This window comes from Montipora capricornis, chromosome 10 (genome assembly GCF_036669925.1).
Source record: "Montipora capricornis isolate CH-2021 chromosome 10, ASM3666992v2, whole genome shotgun sequence".
NCBI classification, from domain to species: Eukaryota; Metazoa; Cnidaria; class Anthozoa; order Scleractinia; family Acroporidae; genus Montipora; species Montipora capricornis.
The window spans coordinates 14,556,126-14,576,125 of record NC_090892.1 but is presented as its reverse complement, the minus strand read 5'-3'; the positions used below and the strand labels follow the sequence as shown (position 1 = coordinate 14,576,125).

General features: G+C 38.0%; 1 protein-coding gene across 1 annotated transcript in view; it reads right to left on the bottom strand.

Moving 5' to 3' along the window:
- Positions 1 to 16,135, bottom strand: part of LOC138018570 (26S proteasome regulatory subunit 6A-B) — a 25,088-nt gene extending 8,953 nt beyond the window's left edge. The window contains exons 1-15 of the mRNA XM_068865262.1: positions 16,056 to 16,135; positions 14,526 to 14,603; positions 10,842 to 10,904; positions 10,651 to 10,713; positions 9,278 to 9,304; positions 7,852 to 7,932; positions 7,015 to 7,077; positions 6,726 to 6,772; positions 6,372 to 6,462; positions 4,874 to 4,946; positions 4,068 to 4,138; positions 3,335 to 3,373; positions 2,611 to 2,718; positions 1,346 to 1,378; positions 507 to 572 (exon numbers count right to left, since the gene is read on the bottom strand). Coding sequence (XP_068721363.1) covers positions 507 to 572; positions 1,346 to 1,378; positions 2,611 to 2,718; positions 3,335 to 3,373; positions 4,068 to 4,138; positions 4,874 to 4,946; positions 6,372 to 6,462; positions 6,726 to 6,772; positions 7,015 to 7,077; positions 7,852 to 7,932; positions 9,278 to 9,304; positions 10,651 to 10,713; positions 10,842 to 10,904; positions 14,526 to 14,603; positions 16,056 to 16,097 — 945 coding nt within the window. The 5' untranslated portion in view covers positions 16,098 to 16,135. The remainder of the gene's footprint in view (positions 1 to 506; positions 573 to 1,345; positions 1,379 to 2,610; positions 2,719 to 3,334; positions 3,374 to 4,067; positions 4,139 to 4,873; positions 4,947 to 6,371; positions 6,463 to 6,725; positions 6,773 to 7,014; positions 7,078 to 7,851; positions 7,933 to 9,277; positions 9,305 to 10,650; positions 10,714 to 10,841; positions 10,905 to 14,525; positions 14,604 to 16,055) is intronic.
- Positions 16,136 to 20,000: the final 3,865 nt, after the last annotated feature.

The window sequence follows — 20,000 nt, the reverse complement described above, 5'->3', positions numbered from 1 at the left end:
CATACAATGTGATCCGCCTCACTATAAAAGTTAATTGATTCGACTGAAAAGGGTGCAGAACCCTAACACAATTCACGTGCGCTAATCGTCGATCAGTCATCATAAAATCAAAGGAGAAAATGAGTCCTGTCCAGATGTACGTTCCACAAAAACGAATAAAGAATATTTGCAAGACAGTGATGCCAAATACTGACCATTATTTAGAGTGATGGCTAATACGCTTTGCAAAATGTGACAAAATTAACCGGAATCCACGATCGAGTTTGTCAAGAAAGCGACAACAATGCGTGCAAAATTACTATGAGGCGCGAAAATGAAGACTGCTGACCAAGGAGTGACTGCCCCGCTTAATTCCCCCGGTAGGGGATGCGAAGACCGTGACTTCCAGCGAATTCCCCGCCTACCGGGGAACCAAAATGGAGTCTATATGAGGTGAAAGTCCCCGCAATCCCCCGCTAAGGCCCGAATGGGGGGTGCTGGGGTCTCAAATGACTGGTGCATAATACCTTGATATCGTGGTGAGAGCTGAATCCATCCAATTGATTAAGCAGTTCTAACATTGTCCTTTGCACCTTAAACAAACACAATACATTTGTAACACCCAGGCACGCTGAGGTCAATATATAACACAACTGTACAATGTACTCACTTTGTTACAATTTAATTGGTTTAGAGTGCGTATGTTTCTCTCAGAATATTGCAACCTACACTTTCAAGACAATTCAACAGGGAAAATCGAAAGAAAGGTTTATGTAAATGAAGAGATATCTGTATCAGATCATAGAGAAAATTGCTAAAACGCTTCTTTTGTTTTCCCATCACGAGTTTTTAATGAGTTTATAAGAATTTAAAGGTTACTATCATAAAAGGTTTGTAAACCTTTCACTGCCTGAAATCTATTTTATTTATAAACAAATGTCATGATCCTGAGAAAAGCACAAGAAGACAACTTCCATGTCGCTAAGCAATCTTGTTTTATTTTGGAGTTATTATATTGCCACAAGTTAAAAAAAATGCAAGGTACCCATATTGACATATTTTTGTGGGCTTGTGTGCGATCTTTTTACCCTCTTGATGTTTCGATTGTTTACTTGATGTTGTTGTTTTGTTACATGTTGCTCAAAACTACATTTTTCTTGTTATGTTTGATTTACCTCTTACAAGTAATGTTATTTTTCATGTATGTCAACTCGTGAACAGCTTATGTTTAAAAAATAAATAAAGAAAAAGAATCCTAATCATCCTGAGAATTTGAAATCATTACTTTTTCAAGGACTTCAAAGTAAAGCTCAAAATGACATATAGTGTACAATATAATAATAATTATTATTATATGAATTATTACCTCTCTGTCTCCAGCCTTTTCACTGTCAAATCTCTGTTAAATTGCACAATAATAACATGTACATGTATGAGAGTCAGTGTACACATATTTTCTAAATTATGTCACTTCAGGATAAAAAATTACCAAAGACAAAATAAACTGACTACAAATTCATTATTTAGTGGTTTGACTGCAGTTCTTTTCACGCAAGGCAAACCAGGTAAATCACAAAAAATCATATCTTTCGAATGAGGCATTCTCCTCACAAACATGATCATTTGTAAAAAGTGCTGCTCTCACATAAGGGATCATATAATGAAATACTGTAATAAAATTATTATTACTTAACAATTATTCGCCGAAGGCCAAGTGATTATCGGTGAATATTCACCAAGACAAAGTCGAGGTGAATATTCACCGATAATCACTGAGCCTGAGGCGAATAATTGTTTTAGTATAAATACACAGGTGATTATTTCAAAAAAGAGAAAAAAAAACATTTCAACGCAAAATCATCTTCACCTACAATGGCAAAACGACTACTGGCAGCCATTTTGTCCGTCGAGGTGATTATCGGCTGATAATCCGAGATAGCGAGCCAATGAGAGCGTGCGATTTTGTATAATCACCTGTGTGTTTATACTAAAATATATTAACCCATTGACTTTTAAAACATCCCCTCATTGACGAGTACACAATGTAACATCTATCAAGTCTCGCTCCAAGGAGTCAATGGCTTAGTGTTGTTAAAATTGGAATAATTACACATGTATGATCCAGCCAATGAGTCCTTGGCATTATAAAAGTTTTAATCTTCTGTTTTCCAACTTAAGGCCAGTGCCTACTAATTCACATGACTGTATTTTTGCCCCAATTTAAGATTATGCAGGAAAGGTAGATATTAACAAGTGTTAATGAAATCCGAAAAGAAAGTTGGGGGTAACCATGCATTTTTCAAAGATAATTCATGAACAATAGTTGTAAAAAGCTTTAAAATACAAAGCAATGTATAGCGTTCTTTCTCAAATTGAACCTTAATTATCTCTAAAGAATGCATGGTTACCCTAAATTTTCTTCTTGGATACCAAGATTACTTACGAAGATCTACTTTCTCTGCATAGTTTTAAAACACGCAAAAATACCCCTGTATTAGTAAGCATCACTGATAGGAAACCAAAGTGTCTGGAGATGTACTGGAGATGCGCAGAACGTATGCACAATAACAATAGTGGGCACCATCCTTAAACATCCTACATGCCTTTACAACAATTATAAACATCATGTACCTTTGTACCAATAGCATCCAGCTCATCAATAAATATAATAGCTGGGGCTTTCTCCTTCGCCAGAGCAAATGCATCCCTCACAAGCTTGGCTCCATCGCCAATAAACATCTAACATAACATCAAAACAAAAATAATAACTTATTAATCATGATAAACATTAAGCAGTCCTGAAAAAAGTTCTTACAATAATAATTTTTTCTTGCTTTGCACCTGACATATGTCATTTCAACTCAATGTTTTGACAAAGCATCATTCAGCCAAGACTCACTATTGAGGTATTCTCATGTAGCACTTAATTTGCAATGATTTTCAAAGCAGAAGTTGAGACAATTTTATTTCTAAATTTATCACGACTAAATAAAGCTTAATTTCTGCTTTAATAAAACATGTTTATAACTTTTGTTACATGTATCATGTTATGCTGGTGACTTTTAGGAATTTAGTGGAATAATAGTGTCATTAAAACAGTCAAGGCATTTTGGGGTTCATCCATTACGTCCAACAATATAAAAAAAATGGACAATTTTTTTTGTCACACAAAATCTGATGACCAACAGTAACTTGTTGCTTTGTAGTTGCAGCTAAGAATTATGTATTCAGAATTTTTTTTTAATTTACAAGTAATATCAGTACACATACAACTGATCATGAATTAAGTCTGGTCACGACAACAAAGAAGATACATGTAACTTTATTATTCTGTATAGTATTTACAGTATTTTACCTGAACAAGCTGTGGACCGGCTAATTTGAGAAAAGTCGACTGTAAAAAGACAATAAATATTTCGTGAGGAACAAGCCTGCTCATAGCATAAGACGGTAGTAATATTGGTACACCACAAAGGTCCCACACCCCACATCAAAAATAGTAAAGTGTGGGTGGTGAAGATTAATTGTAGAATCCAGGGTAGGAATGCAATGACTTTTACATTGCGGCAACTGCCTGAGCTTTTAAGGTTAGATTCAAGGAACACAAAATGAGGATCACCTTACTCACTTTTAAAATACCGTGTACACAATCCCTTAAAACAAAAATTAATAAAGGGTAACTTAAGATGGCTTTCCTGAATGCTATGGTCAACAGCTATTATGTTGCAACAATGAATTAAGCACAATATTGGTGTTTTATAATATTATAATGTATGCTGTACATGTACCACTGGTTTTATCAAACATGTTGATAAAGGTCGAATTATCAACGCGAACAAATTGGAAAGCTCATGTTTCGAGCCTTAGCCCTGACTTTAGCCTTTATCAACATGTTTGATAAAACCAAATTTCCATGCTTCATTCTCACACCGACGCAGCACTGGTCATAGTTTCTTTTATTAGAAAGTAGAAATTCATATACATTGTAATATAAAACAGTGTTGTAGAGTCGATCCTAACACTCACCCTTGATCTTTCTAAAAAAGATTGTTTAAACTGGTTTGAACCACCTTTTACTGACAAATTACCTTTGTTTGTGCGGCACATGCTCTGGCCATCAATGTTTTTCCAGTCCCAGGTGGACCATACAATAAGACACCTGCAAATTGTACCCCAAAGTAAAGTAGTTTTAGCTCAGTTCTGAAAACCACTATCAACGGAAACTAAAGACTAAATCATAATTTTAATATCCATGTTTGAACTGTCCCATGTTGTTGCTCATATTAATAATTATTTTGCTAAAATTATATGAATAAATACTGTGCTACAAAGAATGGAAGTGTACAATACTAATAATTATGTCACCTTTGTAACATTAATTTTATGGTCTTAAAATAACTCAGGAGAAAGAAATGCCTTTGCAAATGGTTGTCTACTCGATTGACAAAGATGAATTTTTAGTTAACCCTCTGACTCCCAAGCCGACCTGAACCAGCCATACTGTATTTAGTGTTTTACTCTGTCTAATGCCTGACGATTTTACTCGTCAGTTTCAATAAATTCTGTGGGACGTTAGAGAAGTACAGCTAACAAAGAGAAGGGCACAGGATTCCTGGCATGGAGACTTGTTTGAGTTTCAAGAAGACCATACCTCAAACAGGACTCTATGAGTTTTACAAGTAAAACCAGTCCTTGTCTAATGTTCCATTTCTTCACAAATCAAGCCAAATACATGTAAAGTGCTACTGTAAAAGTCCTTACATTTAAAAAAAATTTGTTACCGTAACAGCTATCAGTACAGGACATTATACTTCATTACATTATACCTGCTTATTATTTGAAGCTACAGTGGTATTCAAGTTATTGTCCTTTCTATTATTGTACATGTATATACCTTTGGGTGGTGCAATTCCAAGGTTTTCAAATCTTTCTTTGTGCGTCATGGGTAAGACAATGGCTTCTACAAGCTGAACAAGAATTATTAAAACTACTTATTATTGAGATCGCTAATTAATTTTGTGCCAAACCCTCATTTAAGAGGCTCAAGTGTAATTTTAATAATAATAATAATAACAATAATAATAATAATAATAATAATAATAATAATAATGATAATAATAACAACAACAACAACACTAATACAGGGCTTCAGATAATGCGCGAAAAAAAATTGGCACAATCAATACATGTAATCATTGCTTGCTGTTCAAGAAGAATGAAAACATCTAAAATAAAACATTTGTTGCCTCATTTTAAATTATTGAAATCAGAGATGACTAATTTGGCCAATTTAGTGTTACATGATGCATCATCAAGGAGCTTGTGCACTACAAAAACTTTCATAGATCGCTACGTTGCTTGAAGAACAAACAGACCATCCTCAACGTGAAATGTTCCTTTGGGGTACTTTCTTGCCCTGTCTTTCCCCAAATATTTACAGGAAGGTGCGATTTTTTTCCTGCGAAAAAGCCCTCAGCATTTTAGCAACAATCTTATCTATGACGATGTTTGTTTCACATAAACAAGAAAATACTACATAATTATCGAAAGCCAAAAACCAGCAGTTTTCACGACTGCGTGGAAAGTATCACATTATTTTATTGAGCCTATGTTTAAATTATCAGAGAACGTATAAGATGAAGCAAGATTTGGCTCTTTTCGTCCATAAATTGTGCGATTTTGTACAAATTCTGCAATTTTTCATGAATTATGAGATTTGTTGCCATTTCAGGTTTACAGTATTACGCAAAATCGCAACATCACATACATGTAATTTCAGAAGCCTCAATTGATAACAACAATAATAATGATAATAATAATAATAATAATAATAATAATAATAATAAATTATTCAGTTTCAGGAGCCCATGAGTAGTAACAAGCAACTCCCATACTATTTTTGGACTACCTTTGCCGCAAAACAACAAAGGCAGTTCCGGTTCGGTGACGCTATGACATCGTCAAGTTAGTTTCCTGTGATTGGTCATCGGGTTCTGGCAGGAGTCTCATTTGCGGGAAATTCAATCTAAAAATAAATTGGTCTGTGAAAACGCCGTGAAAGGAATAGAAGAGAGTTTCCCCCTCCTACCCATGCACTCCTGTCAGTTTATTCAACACATCTCATAGTGTCCATCATACAATACATACTATCATACAATACCTATTACAATGTAAATTACATGAGTGGTCAGCCACAATAATACAGAAAATACACATACAAAAAAGCACAAAAATGCAGTCATGCTTATTTGTGTGTGTGCCTTGGCGGTGCCTTGTTATGCGTGTATAATTAAATACGAAAAATAATTGCTGATGACGTTTTACAAGTCAATATTAAGTTTCTCATAAGATCTCTGGTTAACGGAGATGTGTGGCGTTCATACTTTACTTACCTCTTGAATTTGTGTATCCAGACCACCAATGTCACTGTATTGCTCTGTTGGCCTCTCATCAACTTCCATGGCTTTCACACGTGAGTCATATCTAGAATGGAACATAAAATCCAACAGTTTGTTTATTGCCATCGTATTTGTCATCACTAACATTGTCACCATTTTTGTCTCCACAATCTGCCATTCTTTCTATTATCTGTTACTAAATTAATAACAACCCCTGGGTTGTTCAAAAACACAAAGTCCCAGGGTTGGATACTTAATTTTGAGAGCACTCGCCATTCGGGCGAGTGACCCTCAAAATGCTCTCACCCAAAAGTTAACTTTGAAGACATACATGTACATGGAACTTACTCAGGAGGTAATTTTTCCAGTATTAGATAAGAATCCTTGTTCACACCCTGAAAATTAAGCATACATGTACTATCTTGAAAGAGTGGAGATTAAGGAGTAGCAAGACCTGTTGCAAAAAATTATTGGTACATACAATACATGTAACATGTGAATGCATGAGAACAAAACTGAATAAATTTTATCTAGTAAAGACTAGTTAACACCTGCAATAAAACCATCATATGTAATTGCACAATGTACTTTACAAGGCAAATGCTCTAGGGTTTTGGGTGTTAAACAAAAATCTTACCACCAAGTCTCCAGGAGTTAAATTTTCTGGTTCCACCAATCCAATAACTGGTAAAAAGTATGTCTAAAGAGAAGAACAGAACACAATTAAACACACATGCCCACTAGGTGTCCGTTGAGAGAAGACATGGGAACAAAGAGACAAAATACAGTACAGGACCTAAACCTTCAACAATACAATTAAATTGATTGTGAACATTTCCATAGAAATGCTGCTGAGCTATTACCAGGTAAGTCACGAAAATCACAAATAAAGTTAGTTAGGGTTGGTGAGAAAGTACCTCAAAAGTAAGCTTAGTGATTTCCTTGATTTACAGCTTATAAATAAGTTTCTCAAATAAAAATTTCAAAACAAACTACGTGTATTAAGCATACTTTTTTTAATCTTCCTATAGCTTGGTGGGGCTTTAAAAATAATTTTCTGATTCAGGTCACTGAATTGATTTTTTAGTTTTAGAGAAAGTTTTAGCTTGTTACCAGGGCAATAGTTGTGGGCCTTGCAGACATTGAGCTTCCTTATCTGTTTACCTTTATAAGGAGTAAAGTTAGAGAGACATATTACTGTACATGATTGTAGTGATAATTCTGGAGACAAGATAATTATAGTGATGTGAAAGTTGAGAGGGGTAAGGCCATAACACATTATGATGCAGACCTTGCATTTTTCATTATATCCAATATTATTTCTGGACACACAAAAACCTCCTGTACCAAAAATAGTGTCTGAACTTACAAATGGACCTGGCCTCGGTTATTCTAAAGGTGGATAACTCTATCCACCCTTCGAACAACTTGGGCCTGACTGACTAGTAAGACAGGTTTTTCTTAAAGCAATTACCTGTCTTGTTGATGTTTTTATAACTGCACATTTTCCTTTTCTTTGTGAATCCAAATCAACATTAGCCCCATCTTCTTCTGCCTGCAAACGTAATTTTTTTGTTTACTGTACGACGAAAGAAGACGTGGAAGACGCAAGTGGAGAAGGAGAGCAAGAGCGTTGGTTTGGAGAAAAAGGACGCCATGAATCGAGCGAGATGGAGAGTGGGAGTTGGAAAGATTGCTGACAAAGCAGGGTAAATCCGTTCACCCCCATTTACGGGGATAAACCTGGATCAAAATTGGATTGATGATGATGATGACTGACTGAACTTCAAGATACTTTTTTGCCGACATGTATGATTCAAAGGCATTAAAAATGAAAGGCTGTGCTTATCTACATGTACCCTTCTAGTTTTGAATTTTACACAAAGGTTACCAAACTTGAAAATGAAATACTTGCTAAAATATCCAACATGGTGCCACTTCATAATTAGTTTATTGAATAATTATTGCAGACTTTGTACGTCAAACAAAGTAATGTTGTGACATTTTAGACAAAAATTACTTTTCAACAAGCCATTTAAAACTTTCAATTAACTTGTAATATGCTACTTTCTGTTAATTTTTATATGTACATGTACACCCTGTATTTTCAAATTACATTTCCTTCTTCCCCTTCAAGGTAACATATCCCAACTTGGCTTTGAATTCATGAGACACCTCTTTGTTCCTAAGAAATCAGCACACTCCACAGAATGTAACTTAGAGGGGTGGAAACCTCAAAGCCCTTATTAGGGAAAAATGGTGGCAAATGGCAAAAAAGTAATATTACAGTATTTCCATATACAGCGATCCACCTTTCATGTTGGCAAAACAAAAAACAGTTCTAACACACAACTGGGAGCCAAGCAAGCCAACCTGACGCAACCCTGACCTTTATTAACACCAACAAAACGTCATAAATACATGTACATCATAACAGACCTTATTAAAAAAATCATGAACACTATTTAACAAACTGACTGGAATGTGATAAACATTCCAAAAAAATCTATAAAGCTTCACTGAAAAGACTCATGAGGGGTGGGTGGTAGGGGCAGGTCAGGCAATGGCAGATGGAAAAAAGAACAAACTGTGTCACAACAAACCATGTGAACTGAAGACCCCCACTCCCCCTCCCCTCCCACCACACACACACACACACACACACTGGACCCCATTCTCCCAGCTGTGTGTGAGAAAAACATTTTCTGCTTTATTCACTCCTCAGGCAATGGAAAACCTCGTGTATGTACATTGTACATTGTACATGTCATGTAGGAGGGAGAGGAGGTCAACAGAAAGGAACATTGAATGGTTTAAATATAGTGAGTTGTAACAAGACCAAGTAAAATAATAATTATTGTTGAATGAACAAAATGAATAAAATAATTTCAGCATCTTACATTGTCTTGAGGGTCAACATCAAGGAGCTGCAAATTAAGTTCAATGAGTAAGTTACACCTTTCATAGAAATAAAGAACCTACATGTACAGTCAGTTCAATCATTATGGTTTCAACTTTAACTGCTACCAATCATACTGTATTTGTGGCAGCAGATGGTTACTGGTTGATAACAGAAACCAACAAAGTGGATCATGATCATTCATATAGCGCATTCTGCTACTGTAACAGTGATTGACGAGAGAAGAGTGAAGACGAACTATAAAATGGAACTTTGATCATCACAGTCCAAAAGATAATGAAAGGAACTATAAAAGGAGCTTAGACAAAACTTTATAGCAATTCCAAAATAATAATTTACGTGAAGAATTAAAAGTAATAAGTGTCAATTATTTTGGTTTATTTTTGTCAAACACAAACAATTTTTTAGCAGTACGGTAAATGGCATTCAATTTCTGCAAAGAATAACCCAAAATCATAGATGCCTGAAAAACAGAAAGCGATGGGATAAAATAGTAAATCGATATTTCTTCCTACTGTCTTTTCTATCCTGGTGGCTGTAAACTGCAGGTTTCAGGTCATAGTTTCACCATAGCTGAAACAACCCAAACCTTCACTAATGCTAACATTAGACCTAAACACTATTCTTTATTCGTGAACGTTTGGCTGTTTTGCGGTGGAAACACTCGCCTGCGGCTTGTGTTCCCACAGCATTTCTCATTCTCCCAAACTTTCACTTGTCTTTCTATAACTCAATAGAAACACAGTACATGTTTTCCATTTCTTAAATGTTTAAGCCTAAGGTTAAACTAGCATTCTTGTAAAGGTTTGGTTTGTTTCAGTTAATGGTAAAAAAATAACATCCCACCTGCACTTTACACCCTCCGATTCCTGGCTACAACGAAAAACGTGTAACATCTTTAAGGGGCTAGGTCATGCTGTTTTAGGTAATTTTGTTTAATTTTGTTAGTTATGAGCTCTAAACGTCAAATTGGCAGAGCAAGAGTCTTTCATTTGCAAAATCACGGTCACATAACAACGGAGAATGATTTTCCAGCTGTTTATATGGCATTTTGAAAAAAAACTAATATAGATTTGAAAAAAGGTGGGCCGACGTTTTTCAAATTTACCCAAATGTAATCCATTGCAATCCTCCCCAGTTTTGTCCATCCTTGTCCCTTCTTAGCTTTCCTGTATTTTGTTTGAGTTCTTCTATAGTTTTGAGCCGTTATTTTGTTATTTCAGTTAATTCTATGACCATTTGATCAATGCTGAGATTGTCTAAAATTGCGTGACCTAGCCCCTTTAATCACGAAACAAACATTGTGTCAACTTTTGATAACCTGGCATGAGGAGCACCTCCTAAAGTTCTTACCTCAATCACATTGGACACAAGGTATGGGAGGGTTTTGTTCACTTTTATTTTCTCTGCATTTTCCTGAAAAAAAAAAAAAAACCAACAACAACAACAACAAAGCTCTCATCAAGTACTTTGCATCATTGCAATGAATATGACAACAACAAAAAAAGAAGGATGGGCTTAATAATTATTCAATATCACTATACCTTTATTTTCTCTTTCATAGCTTGTTGCTCATGATTTATCCTCATGATCTCACTTTTCATGATCTGTTTATGAGCAACCACAGGAAAAACAAAATTTGGGTAAAAAATTTTATAATTATATCTTTAATATTTTTGAAAATACAACCACACTTTTGAGTTTAAGGAAGATGTTTGATGTTTCAAACATCATCATCAGCCATAGTGAATGTAACATTAAAATTTTTACAAGATAATCCAAATTATATAACTATCAATACAATGATTCTTTATAGATTAAATGTTCGTTACATTAGTAGGTAAAATTTAAACTTGCCAACAATTATCATAGAAAACACAACTGAAATAATGGCAAAAGTTCAAAAGTGTAATGCTAAACTAGCATGATCAACTTGCTTGTTGAGTTCGGGTTTCAACCATACACTTCACTCTTTAATACCCCAACCTCTTCACAGTGACCAGTTAAAGTGCTACTATGACTAAAACAAACAAATTATTCTTCTTTTTCTTTGGATTTCAAAACTAATTGCCAACTAAACACTAAGCGACCCAAGTTTTAAGTTCTGATTTTAAAAAGACACCTGTTTATTTAAACTGGAATTTTCTTATTTATTGACCGGCCATTACAAACTTTAAAATCTTGAGAGAGCTGGGTTGAGGAAAAAGTGACATCAAAGACTCACTAGTTAAAGAATGCAATGTGTGTGTACACTGCTGAATTAATGTGTTGGCAAACATCGTACTAGCTGGAACATTACCGGTATGTCCTGGCGCTTTATACATTCTGCCAACACCACGTTCTTGTATGACAAATGACTGCCATTTGGTGCGCGAACATCCTGATGATTTTCCACCGCCTAACTCAGTCAGTTTGCAGGATCATGGCCTGTTGTGGCTTCATTGTACTAGCTTACCTGGATGATTTTCTTATCATAGCACCAGGTCACCAGCAGTGTCAAACAGCTTTGGACCCCCTCATCAATCTGCCCCAGTCACTACATTGTAGGTTGCACAATAACCTGGTCGAAAGTGGTTCCACCCAGCCAAACTCTGTACTTTCTCGAAGTAATCACTGATACAGTGAATCGTGACTACGCCTCCCTGGTGACCGTGTCTGTGAGCTATTGGAACTCTTGACCTTGAAAGCGCAAGTCCTTGAAACATCACCTTCAGCGCCTCGTGGGCAAACTTAGCTGAGCTACTTGGGTTGTCAGAGGGGGTTGCACCTTTTTGTGACACCTAATCTCTGTCATGAATTCTGCGAGACATCGCCACCACCACATGTACCTTAACACCGAGGCAAGAGCAGACCTTCAGTGGTGGGCATCCCCTCTTCCTGTTTTTAACTGCAAAACCCTCTTCCCAGACGAGATTCCTATAGCATCAGCACCAGCTTTCAAACGATAGTTGCCGCAAACCAAATGAATGATAGAATTTTTAAAACAATACAAATTATATTTAAAGTGCGATGTTTTGGATCAAAATGTAACGCGCCCAATGAAAATTTTCTGATTCCATCAACTTTGTCTTGGTGCTGTGCGCTAACAGTCATGTATACAACGGGATAGGAGTTGCGCCCACCCCTGCCATGAGTTGCGGTGGATGCCGCAAGTCATGATAGAAGCACTGAAAAAGGAGCCTTCGGGTTGCCTTTGAACTGCAGTCGCCCACTTGTCTTGTTGTCTTGTGCAATAACAAAGCAAAATAATTGCAAAGCAAGACATATAAACAAGCTTTCCTTTTCTGTATTATTCCAGATAAGTTTATTTATTCATTTACTTATACACTTTCACCACAACTGTGGTGGGAGTCGCACAACAGAGCGAGGCTCCAAGTTAAGTGTGCCCTTTTTTACCCTCCCAACCATGATATACCACAGAAGACAGACCATAACACCGGGAACTTTGTAACAAAGAAATAACAGATAAAAGTCGGGTATTGTCTGCAATTACCTTTTGAGAACCAATACCGTGTGCAAGGCTAACATGGCCTTGAAGACCCTGTCAAGAATAATTTTCACCTACATGTAGTGACAATCTTGCGTGGCATTCGGTGCTGTAAAGGAGTCAAAGTCTCTCAGAAGACACCCATGACCCCTGAGATGCTTCTGTAGACCTATAATGAAACACTTAAACCTGGCTGACCCAGTCCATGTTACCTTCTGGGCTGTCTGCTCAGTGGGTTTCTTTGGCCTTCTACACAAAGCAAATATGCTACTACATGTAAACGGTGTTGCCAAGTTCAACCCTTCAAAGAACCTTTGGAGAGGTGATATTGTATTTTTCCCATCAGCTCAAAGACCATTCAGTTCACCCAGCGAGTCCTCACCATTCCATAACCACACATTCCTGGCCACACACTGTGCCCCTATACAGCTTTGCAGCATGCCTTCAAGCTTTTTCCAGTCCCCTTGCCTTGCTTTGCCCAGCTTTTTTATTACCAGCACCCTCCAGCCAAGGTCTCATTCTTTTCGCACATGAGAAGTTTGACAGTATTCTTCGATTAGTGGCATCCAAAGCTGGTTTAGACCCATCTCATTTCAGTGGACAAGGCCTAAGAGCTGAAGGTGGGGAGGGGGGGGGGGGGGAGCGCTCTAGCCTTTCACTTTCAGGCTAACATTCCTCAGGAATTCATTAAAAGACTTGGAGACTAGCAGTCTGATGCTTTCAGATCCTATATTTATATACCCATCAAGTACAGTATTCTACATGTATGCACACTATTTGCCAGATACCCTTGTTTGTTTAATTTTCTTTTCAGTTTTTTAATTTGTTTATTTCTCAGTTTTGGTATGGGGTAGGTCGTTTTCTCCCTTGGGCAGTTCAGTTTCAATAAATGGAAGGGTGTGTTTTTCGGACCTTTTCTCTACCCTCACACCTGTTGGTTACCTTAGTTTCTCACTAGAGTTAAAATCAAATTAGACAGGATCTTTAACATACGAAGATGTACCCTGGACTGGAGGATATTTAACCTTAAGGGCCCACAGGCGGATTTTTCGTGCGTTGCTAAGGAAGTGAAATGTTACTTCCGGTAACTGACGTCATCATATCATGAGCTGACAAGAAAACCCACTCACAAGCAAGTCACCCCATAAACTGTTGTTTCCATCGAAGATTTTTCCTCGCCCTTCCTCGCGCTCGTTCTCAGATCAACTGCGCATGCGTAAACGAACTGACTTCCGGTTTGAGAAAAAAGCTAAATTTCCGGCGTTTCACCCCCAAACACAAAATATAGCTAAGCATTGATTTTTTAAAATCATCTTTTTTGAAAAAGTTATGGATATTTCAGTATCGTTTATGTCTCTAAAAAGAACATTTTTCAAAATAAAAAGAAAACCATGCTTGGCTGGATGCAAAAACGAATACTAATTATCAAACCATCGATTAAATACCCAAATTGCGTAACACGGAGACAAATTTAGAGTTTTCTTTTATTGGTCACGTGACCATGGGCGTGGTATGATGACGTCATATTTAGGGTCATTCGCTTACAAAAGTTGGAAAGTGACCAAAATAATGCCAAATTTTCTCAAATTACTTAACTATTACATCCTTAGCAACGCACCCCAAAAAATACGTCAGTGGGCCCTTAAATATGCTTTATGAAGGTACAAGAGGATAAATTTAGTAAACAAATTTTTGTAAGGAAAAACAAAAAAATGTTTGAATTGTAACTTAAGAATCTCACCTTGATTTCATTATCTAACAGTCGAGCGCGACTGACAATTTCATCTGTTTGCATTCGAAGAACTTCCTCGTCCACTTCCTGGCAATGACACAAAAATTAAAGTACCTACCAAAGAAATACTTACGGAAGCCTGTAGGTGCCATCCGAGTTGTTGAAAGTCCCACAACAAAAATGTAAAAATCCGACATATGAGTTGTGAAAATCTGACATCTGACTTGTAAAAATCTGACATCTGACTTGTTGAAAATCCAACATCTGACTTGTGAAAATCTGACATCTGACTTGTAAAAATCCGACATCCGACTTGTAAAAATCCAACATCCGAGTAGTGAAAAATCTAAAAATCTAACATCCGGCGGGTTGCAGTTGGTTTCTAGAAGCTGCCTCCCTTTTTTGGGTTTTGTGGTTACAGATCAATAATTATGAAACCTTCAATTCACAGTTTTGCTTTAACGAGTATGTCCTTGAGAGATTTTCTTTCTTTGTATTAAATGTAATGATCGTGTGTGCCGTTTCTAAAGTTTTTCCCTTTAATCAGGATCTTGTGCTGCTGCATTAGATGAGGAATACCTTTCCACATAGTTTATGGCCATTTGTAATACAAAGGGTGTTTTTTAGTGGTTTTTTGTATCTGGCATTAGCACTTCTTCTTATAAGATTATAAACCTTTATGTGTTATTCATGGTCCTAGGATGTACACATAATCAGGATTTGATTGTGACTGACTGACACATCCTCAATAGCCTTTCACATTGAAACTCGCGCTTGTGTAGGCAAAATAGGAAGTTTCTAGAATATCACTTGTTTGCCAATAATGGCTGGTTTTGAATAAAACTGCATTCACGCATCAGTGGTTTTTTTAAGATTTGACACTGCTGGATTGTACATTGTGACAAATGGTAGGATTTTCTCGCTAGTTCTGACTTTTTTTTAAGTGCCAACTGCCTTCCAGAAAAATTGATATTTTGGGTAGCCTCGCTCTTCAAGGCAGTCTATGAATCGAGATAATGCTTCCTCAGATGTTGTTTCTGAAGGATTTGTTCGGAGGGGCTTAATGGCCTCTGCCTGATAAAATCCTCCTTGGCACCTGGTGGGTGACAAGAGGTAAAAAGAGTGTTTGGGGTGGTTTCAGTCGGCTTGTGATATGCCTTAATAACGTAAATAAATTCTTTTCGAATCATTCTCCTTGTATACCGTGCCAATTTTATAGTTGGGTAGAAGTACTTAGCTTACGCAATGAACAGGTTGCTTTCCTGTTTCATGACTTACTTCCCATAGTGAGAAAACGTCATCAATGAAACGTTTCCATATTATTGGTTTAACTTTGCTCTTTCTTAGCATTATTTTCACATTTCAGATGTGGGATTTTCACAACTCGGATGTCGGATTTTTACAACTCGGATGTCGGATTTTTACAACTCGGATGTCGGATTTTCACAACTTTGTTGTCCGATTTTCAACAACTCGGATGGCACCTACAAGCTTCCGTAAAGACTAACCATAAACGCGGGCAAAAAATGTTAAAGTTACCTCGCCATCTTGCCAGATCGCTTTGTCTTCCAGGGCCGCCATGTTGTTTTGCTGAGTAATATTGTCTCGACCTAGTCCAACGCATTTACAAACTGACGCTAGTACCCAGGCGACTAAGTCAGTCGGGAGAGGACGAGAAAAATTAGGACTGGTATTAGTCCTCGTCACACGGCGGCCATATTAGCCTGTTCCAGGTTCTCAGATCGATAGTCGAGAAAACGAAAAGAACTGCGTGAAAAGCGAGTGGGGGCTTGGGTCGAGGCGAGGCGGGAGAGCCTGTAAGCATCCCTTTAAATTCTTCATTTTTGTATACCAGCTCCTGGTATACCCTCTGATTGGTCAATTTTGACAGTTTACATCAACACTTTCCTCATCATTGATTCACGCGCGGAGCTTACGCGGTGCACGAAAGAAAGAGGTCAACTCTGTCGCCGAGTGTCTTAAAGTATTCCCAAACGTACAAGCGCTCAGATTCGAGCAAAAGTTGTGTCTGTTGACCTCAAGTCGAGAAGAAGATCCGTTTGCAATGCTTCCAACCCGTTTTGGTAAAAGCATAAATTTTCAGTTACTTCCGCGCGTTGCGAAAGCGCTTCAATAGGGACTTTACGATCTACGACGGCGACGTCGACGAAAACGTTACTTCAAAACATAACTTTGCACTATCGTGAGTTTCTCGCGGTTAGGCCATCTCGTTCGCGTAGTAAAATGTGGGCGAAGTATCCTAAAAATAAATTGATACTAGCGGTTTCCGATTAAAAATGTAGAATGAAAGATTTGCATTTTTGCCCTCGCGTTGTCGTCAAAACCTCAAATTTGGTTATTTCACGTCGTTGTTGTGCAGAGAACCGCACGATTATGTGCTAAAATGCGTGCTGCACGTGCAGCACGATTACGTTTCCTCTTTTAAGCAATGATATTGTTGTTTCGTGGAGTTCTCGTTGACGTCCGCGTCGTAGATCGTAAAGTCCCTAAATGTTGTGATACGACATCTCTGCACACCGCTTACAATATAGCATCACCGGGTACGATATATAGTTTGAATTTTATCGCACACACACAACTATTATGTCCCCTGCACGCCACAATTGTTAGCATTCGACGGCGCTCTCTGATAACTCTGACGAACGAGAAAAAATACAATATTATGTTATTCTTTCTTATGCAAATATTTGGAAGGGTATTCGAATTCACCACCTAAGGTCAATTAAATTTCTGCCTTCATCGCCTTCGAAAAATGAGAGAAAAAAGAAAAAACCACTTTGAAAAAGCGCAAAACTTTGCCGAAAACAGGCGTGTATTTCCGTTGCATGTGGCCAGTGAAATGTCTTAAAGCTTTAAAAGATCAAGCGATTTCAGGAAGCGAAGGTGAAGTTTTTCGTTCCGCACAAGGTCCAACCCGAAGGAAGCAGCAACTTCGGCAAACAACAACCTCGTTCCCAGGGTCTCTCATCTTAACGCCCCAGACGTTAAGATGAGAGACCCTGGGAACGAGGTTGGGCAAACACAACATTTTCGCCCCCAGTGTACGAAACGGACAACGCTAAATGAAGAAACTCTAGCAATCTTCGTTCCCAAACACGACACACTTTTCTTGGAAAACCTGAAAAACTTAGAAATATGGTTTTTAGAGAATCAACGCATCACCTGTGAACAACAATAAATGAATCGCGCTTGACCTCGCGTGGAACCACCAATGCCGTCCATTTTCAACACTTTGACATTGACATTTTGACATGAGAAAGGTTATTTGCAAAGTGGGCGGAATGAAGAATTTAAAGAGATGCTTACAGGCTCTCTCGCCTCGCCTCGACCCAAGCGCCCACTCGCTTTTCACACGCAGTTCTTTTCGTTTTCTTGACTATCTGAGAGCCTGGAACAGGCTACGGCCATATTGTCCCGGGAGACCAAAACAGCTTCCAAGGTTTGTTTTACCACGCCAAGCCTCGCAGTGAAAACCATGGGGGTGAGGCTTGGCGTGGTTATAAACAAAGCTTTTTTGGTCTCCTGGGACAATATGGCCGCCGTGTGACAAGGGCGAATGGCAAGCCGTTACTGCCAAAAGCTCTTCAACTTTCTAGAGACAAGGTTGAAATCCATGTTTACACAATCGAGTTATAAAAATTGTAGGTGCAGTTACGTCTGGGGATGGTCGAAAAAGCTCCAGTTCTTGCTGCTGATTGCACAGGTACCCCAAGCTCAGTGTCGGTGAAAGCCAACAAAAATATAAGGATTTGTAGGGGAATCCCGATAAAAGACCTGAGATTATTTTACGAAAAAATTCTGAATTAAAAAGCCTAAAATTATTGCCATTGTGGGTCGCTTCCTTCCTGCGTGGTTTTTTTTTCCAGTTTCGACACGAATTGAGCCATTTACAGTTCCTCGGTTGTCAACGGTTATTTAACGATTATTCTACGAGGGCGCTCTGGAAATGAAGTGATAGATAATTATTTTATATCCAGCAAGCCCGAGTAGAATAATTGTTTTATTAAAAACTTCAGAATCAACAACTCTTCCACTAAGGCATTGTTACTTTGAGATACTCGGATACGCGGATACGCAGTGGGAAAGTCCCCCTCTTTCTTTAAAGCTCGATCATCGTACTTTAAGAACGATAAATACATATCAATAAGGAGATTGATTGCCCTTTAAGATACATCATTGTTTTTCTTTCCATCATCGTGCTTTGTGAACGAGAAATACATATACATCAATCTCCTTCGCTCTTTTTGTTTGGCGAAAAGAAAGGAGAAATACTGGGAACCAGGAAAACGAGTACGTATCTGCGCATGCGTATCCACTAAGCTCGGTGTTCTCACTGCGTATCCGCGTATCCACCCATCCAATTTAGGTTATAGCTTCAAGGTGGCAGGGTATTCTGCAGTTAAGCCGAGTCAAATACAAGAGCAGTCATGTCTTCAGCATACGTCTTGTTATTATTCTCCACTTGAGAAGACTGGTGAATCTTGGCGAGACTGGTGTAACGTGGGCAAAAATTGCCGTGTGTCTGATTGTTAGCGAAAGAACTTTATACAGACGAGTAGCTACGAGTTCAGGAATTTGAAATTGATGGCAAACTTTCTGATTCATCAGACAATGATCTGGACGAATGGAGGACAAAGATATTAAATTCAGAAGTAGAATCCAAGATCCCATAGTGTTCCATGTGCCTAAATATAGCGGATATATCAGACAATAATGTCAATGATCTTGACGAACTAGTCAAGTCCATCATAGCATTAACCCCTCATGCGATTAAAAGCTACATACGGGGGAGTTTGAAGGGCAGCGGCTTGTGAATCCAGCTTTGGAGGATACGGGAAAGGCTTAATTTCATAGATCCTGTGGGCAGAGCAACTCGCAGGAGTTGTGGCACATTGATAGTAATCATAAATTGATAGCCTGGAGATTTGCAATTCATAGGTGCATCAATGGATACAGTAGGATGATTACCCATCTAACTGGTTGTACCACCAATAAGCTTGCGGCCACTGCTTTTCAATACTTTAATGAGGGTGTCCAGATATATAGCCTTCCAAGCAGGGTGAGGGTTCATGATTTCAAATCGTTGAACCAACAGGGGAAGTTTCATAACTGGAAGACGGGCGCACAACACCGGGGGCCCGTTTCTCGAAAGTTCCGAAACTTTACGGGCTATTTTCGGGTGTCACAATTTCCTTTGTATATCAAGAACGGGGAGGATTTATTTTTCTTTTTGTTACCTTGAAAACACGTTAAAAGGTCGGCTCTCCAAAATAAGCCGGTTAGCAGTTTCACAAATGGCTTTTCGGGCCCGAAAAGTTTTCGGGACTTTCGAGAAACGGGCCCCAGGATTGAAAGGCTCTGAAGAGAATTGAATCGAGTTGTTACCAAGGACTACTCAGCTATATTTAGGCACATGAAACACTTTGGGATCCTGGATTCTATTTCTGAATTGGATATCTTTGT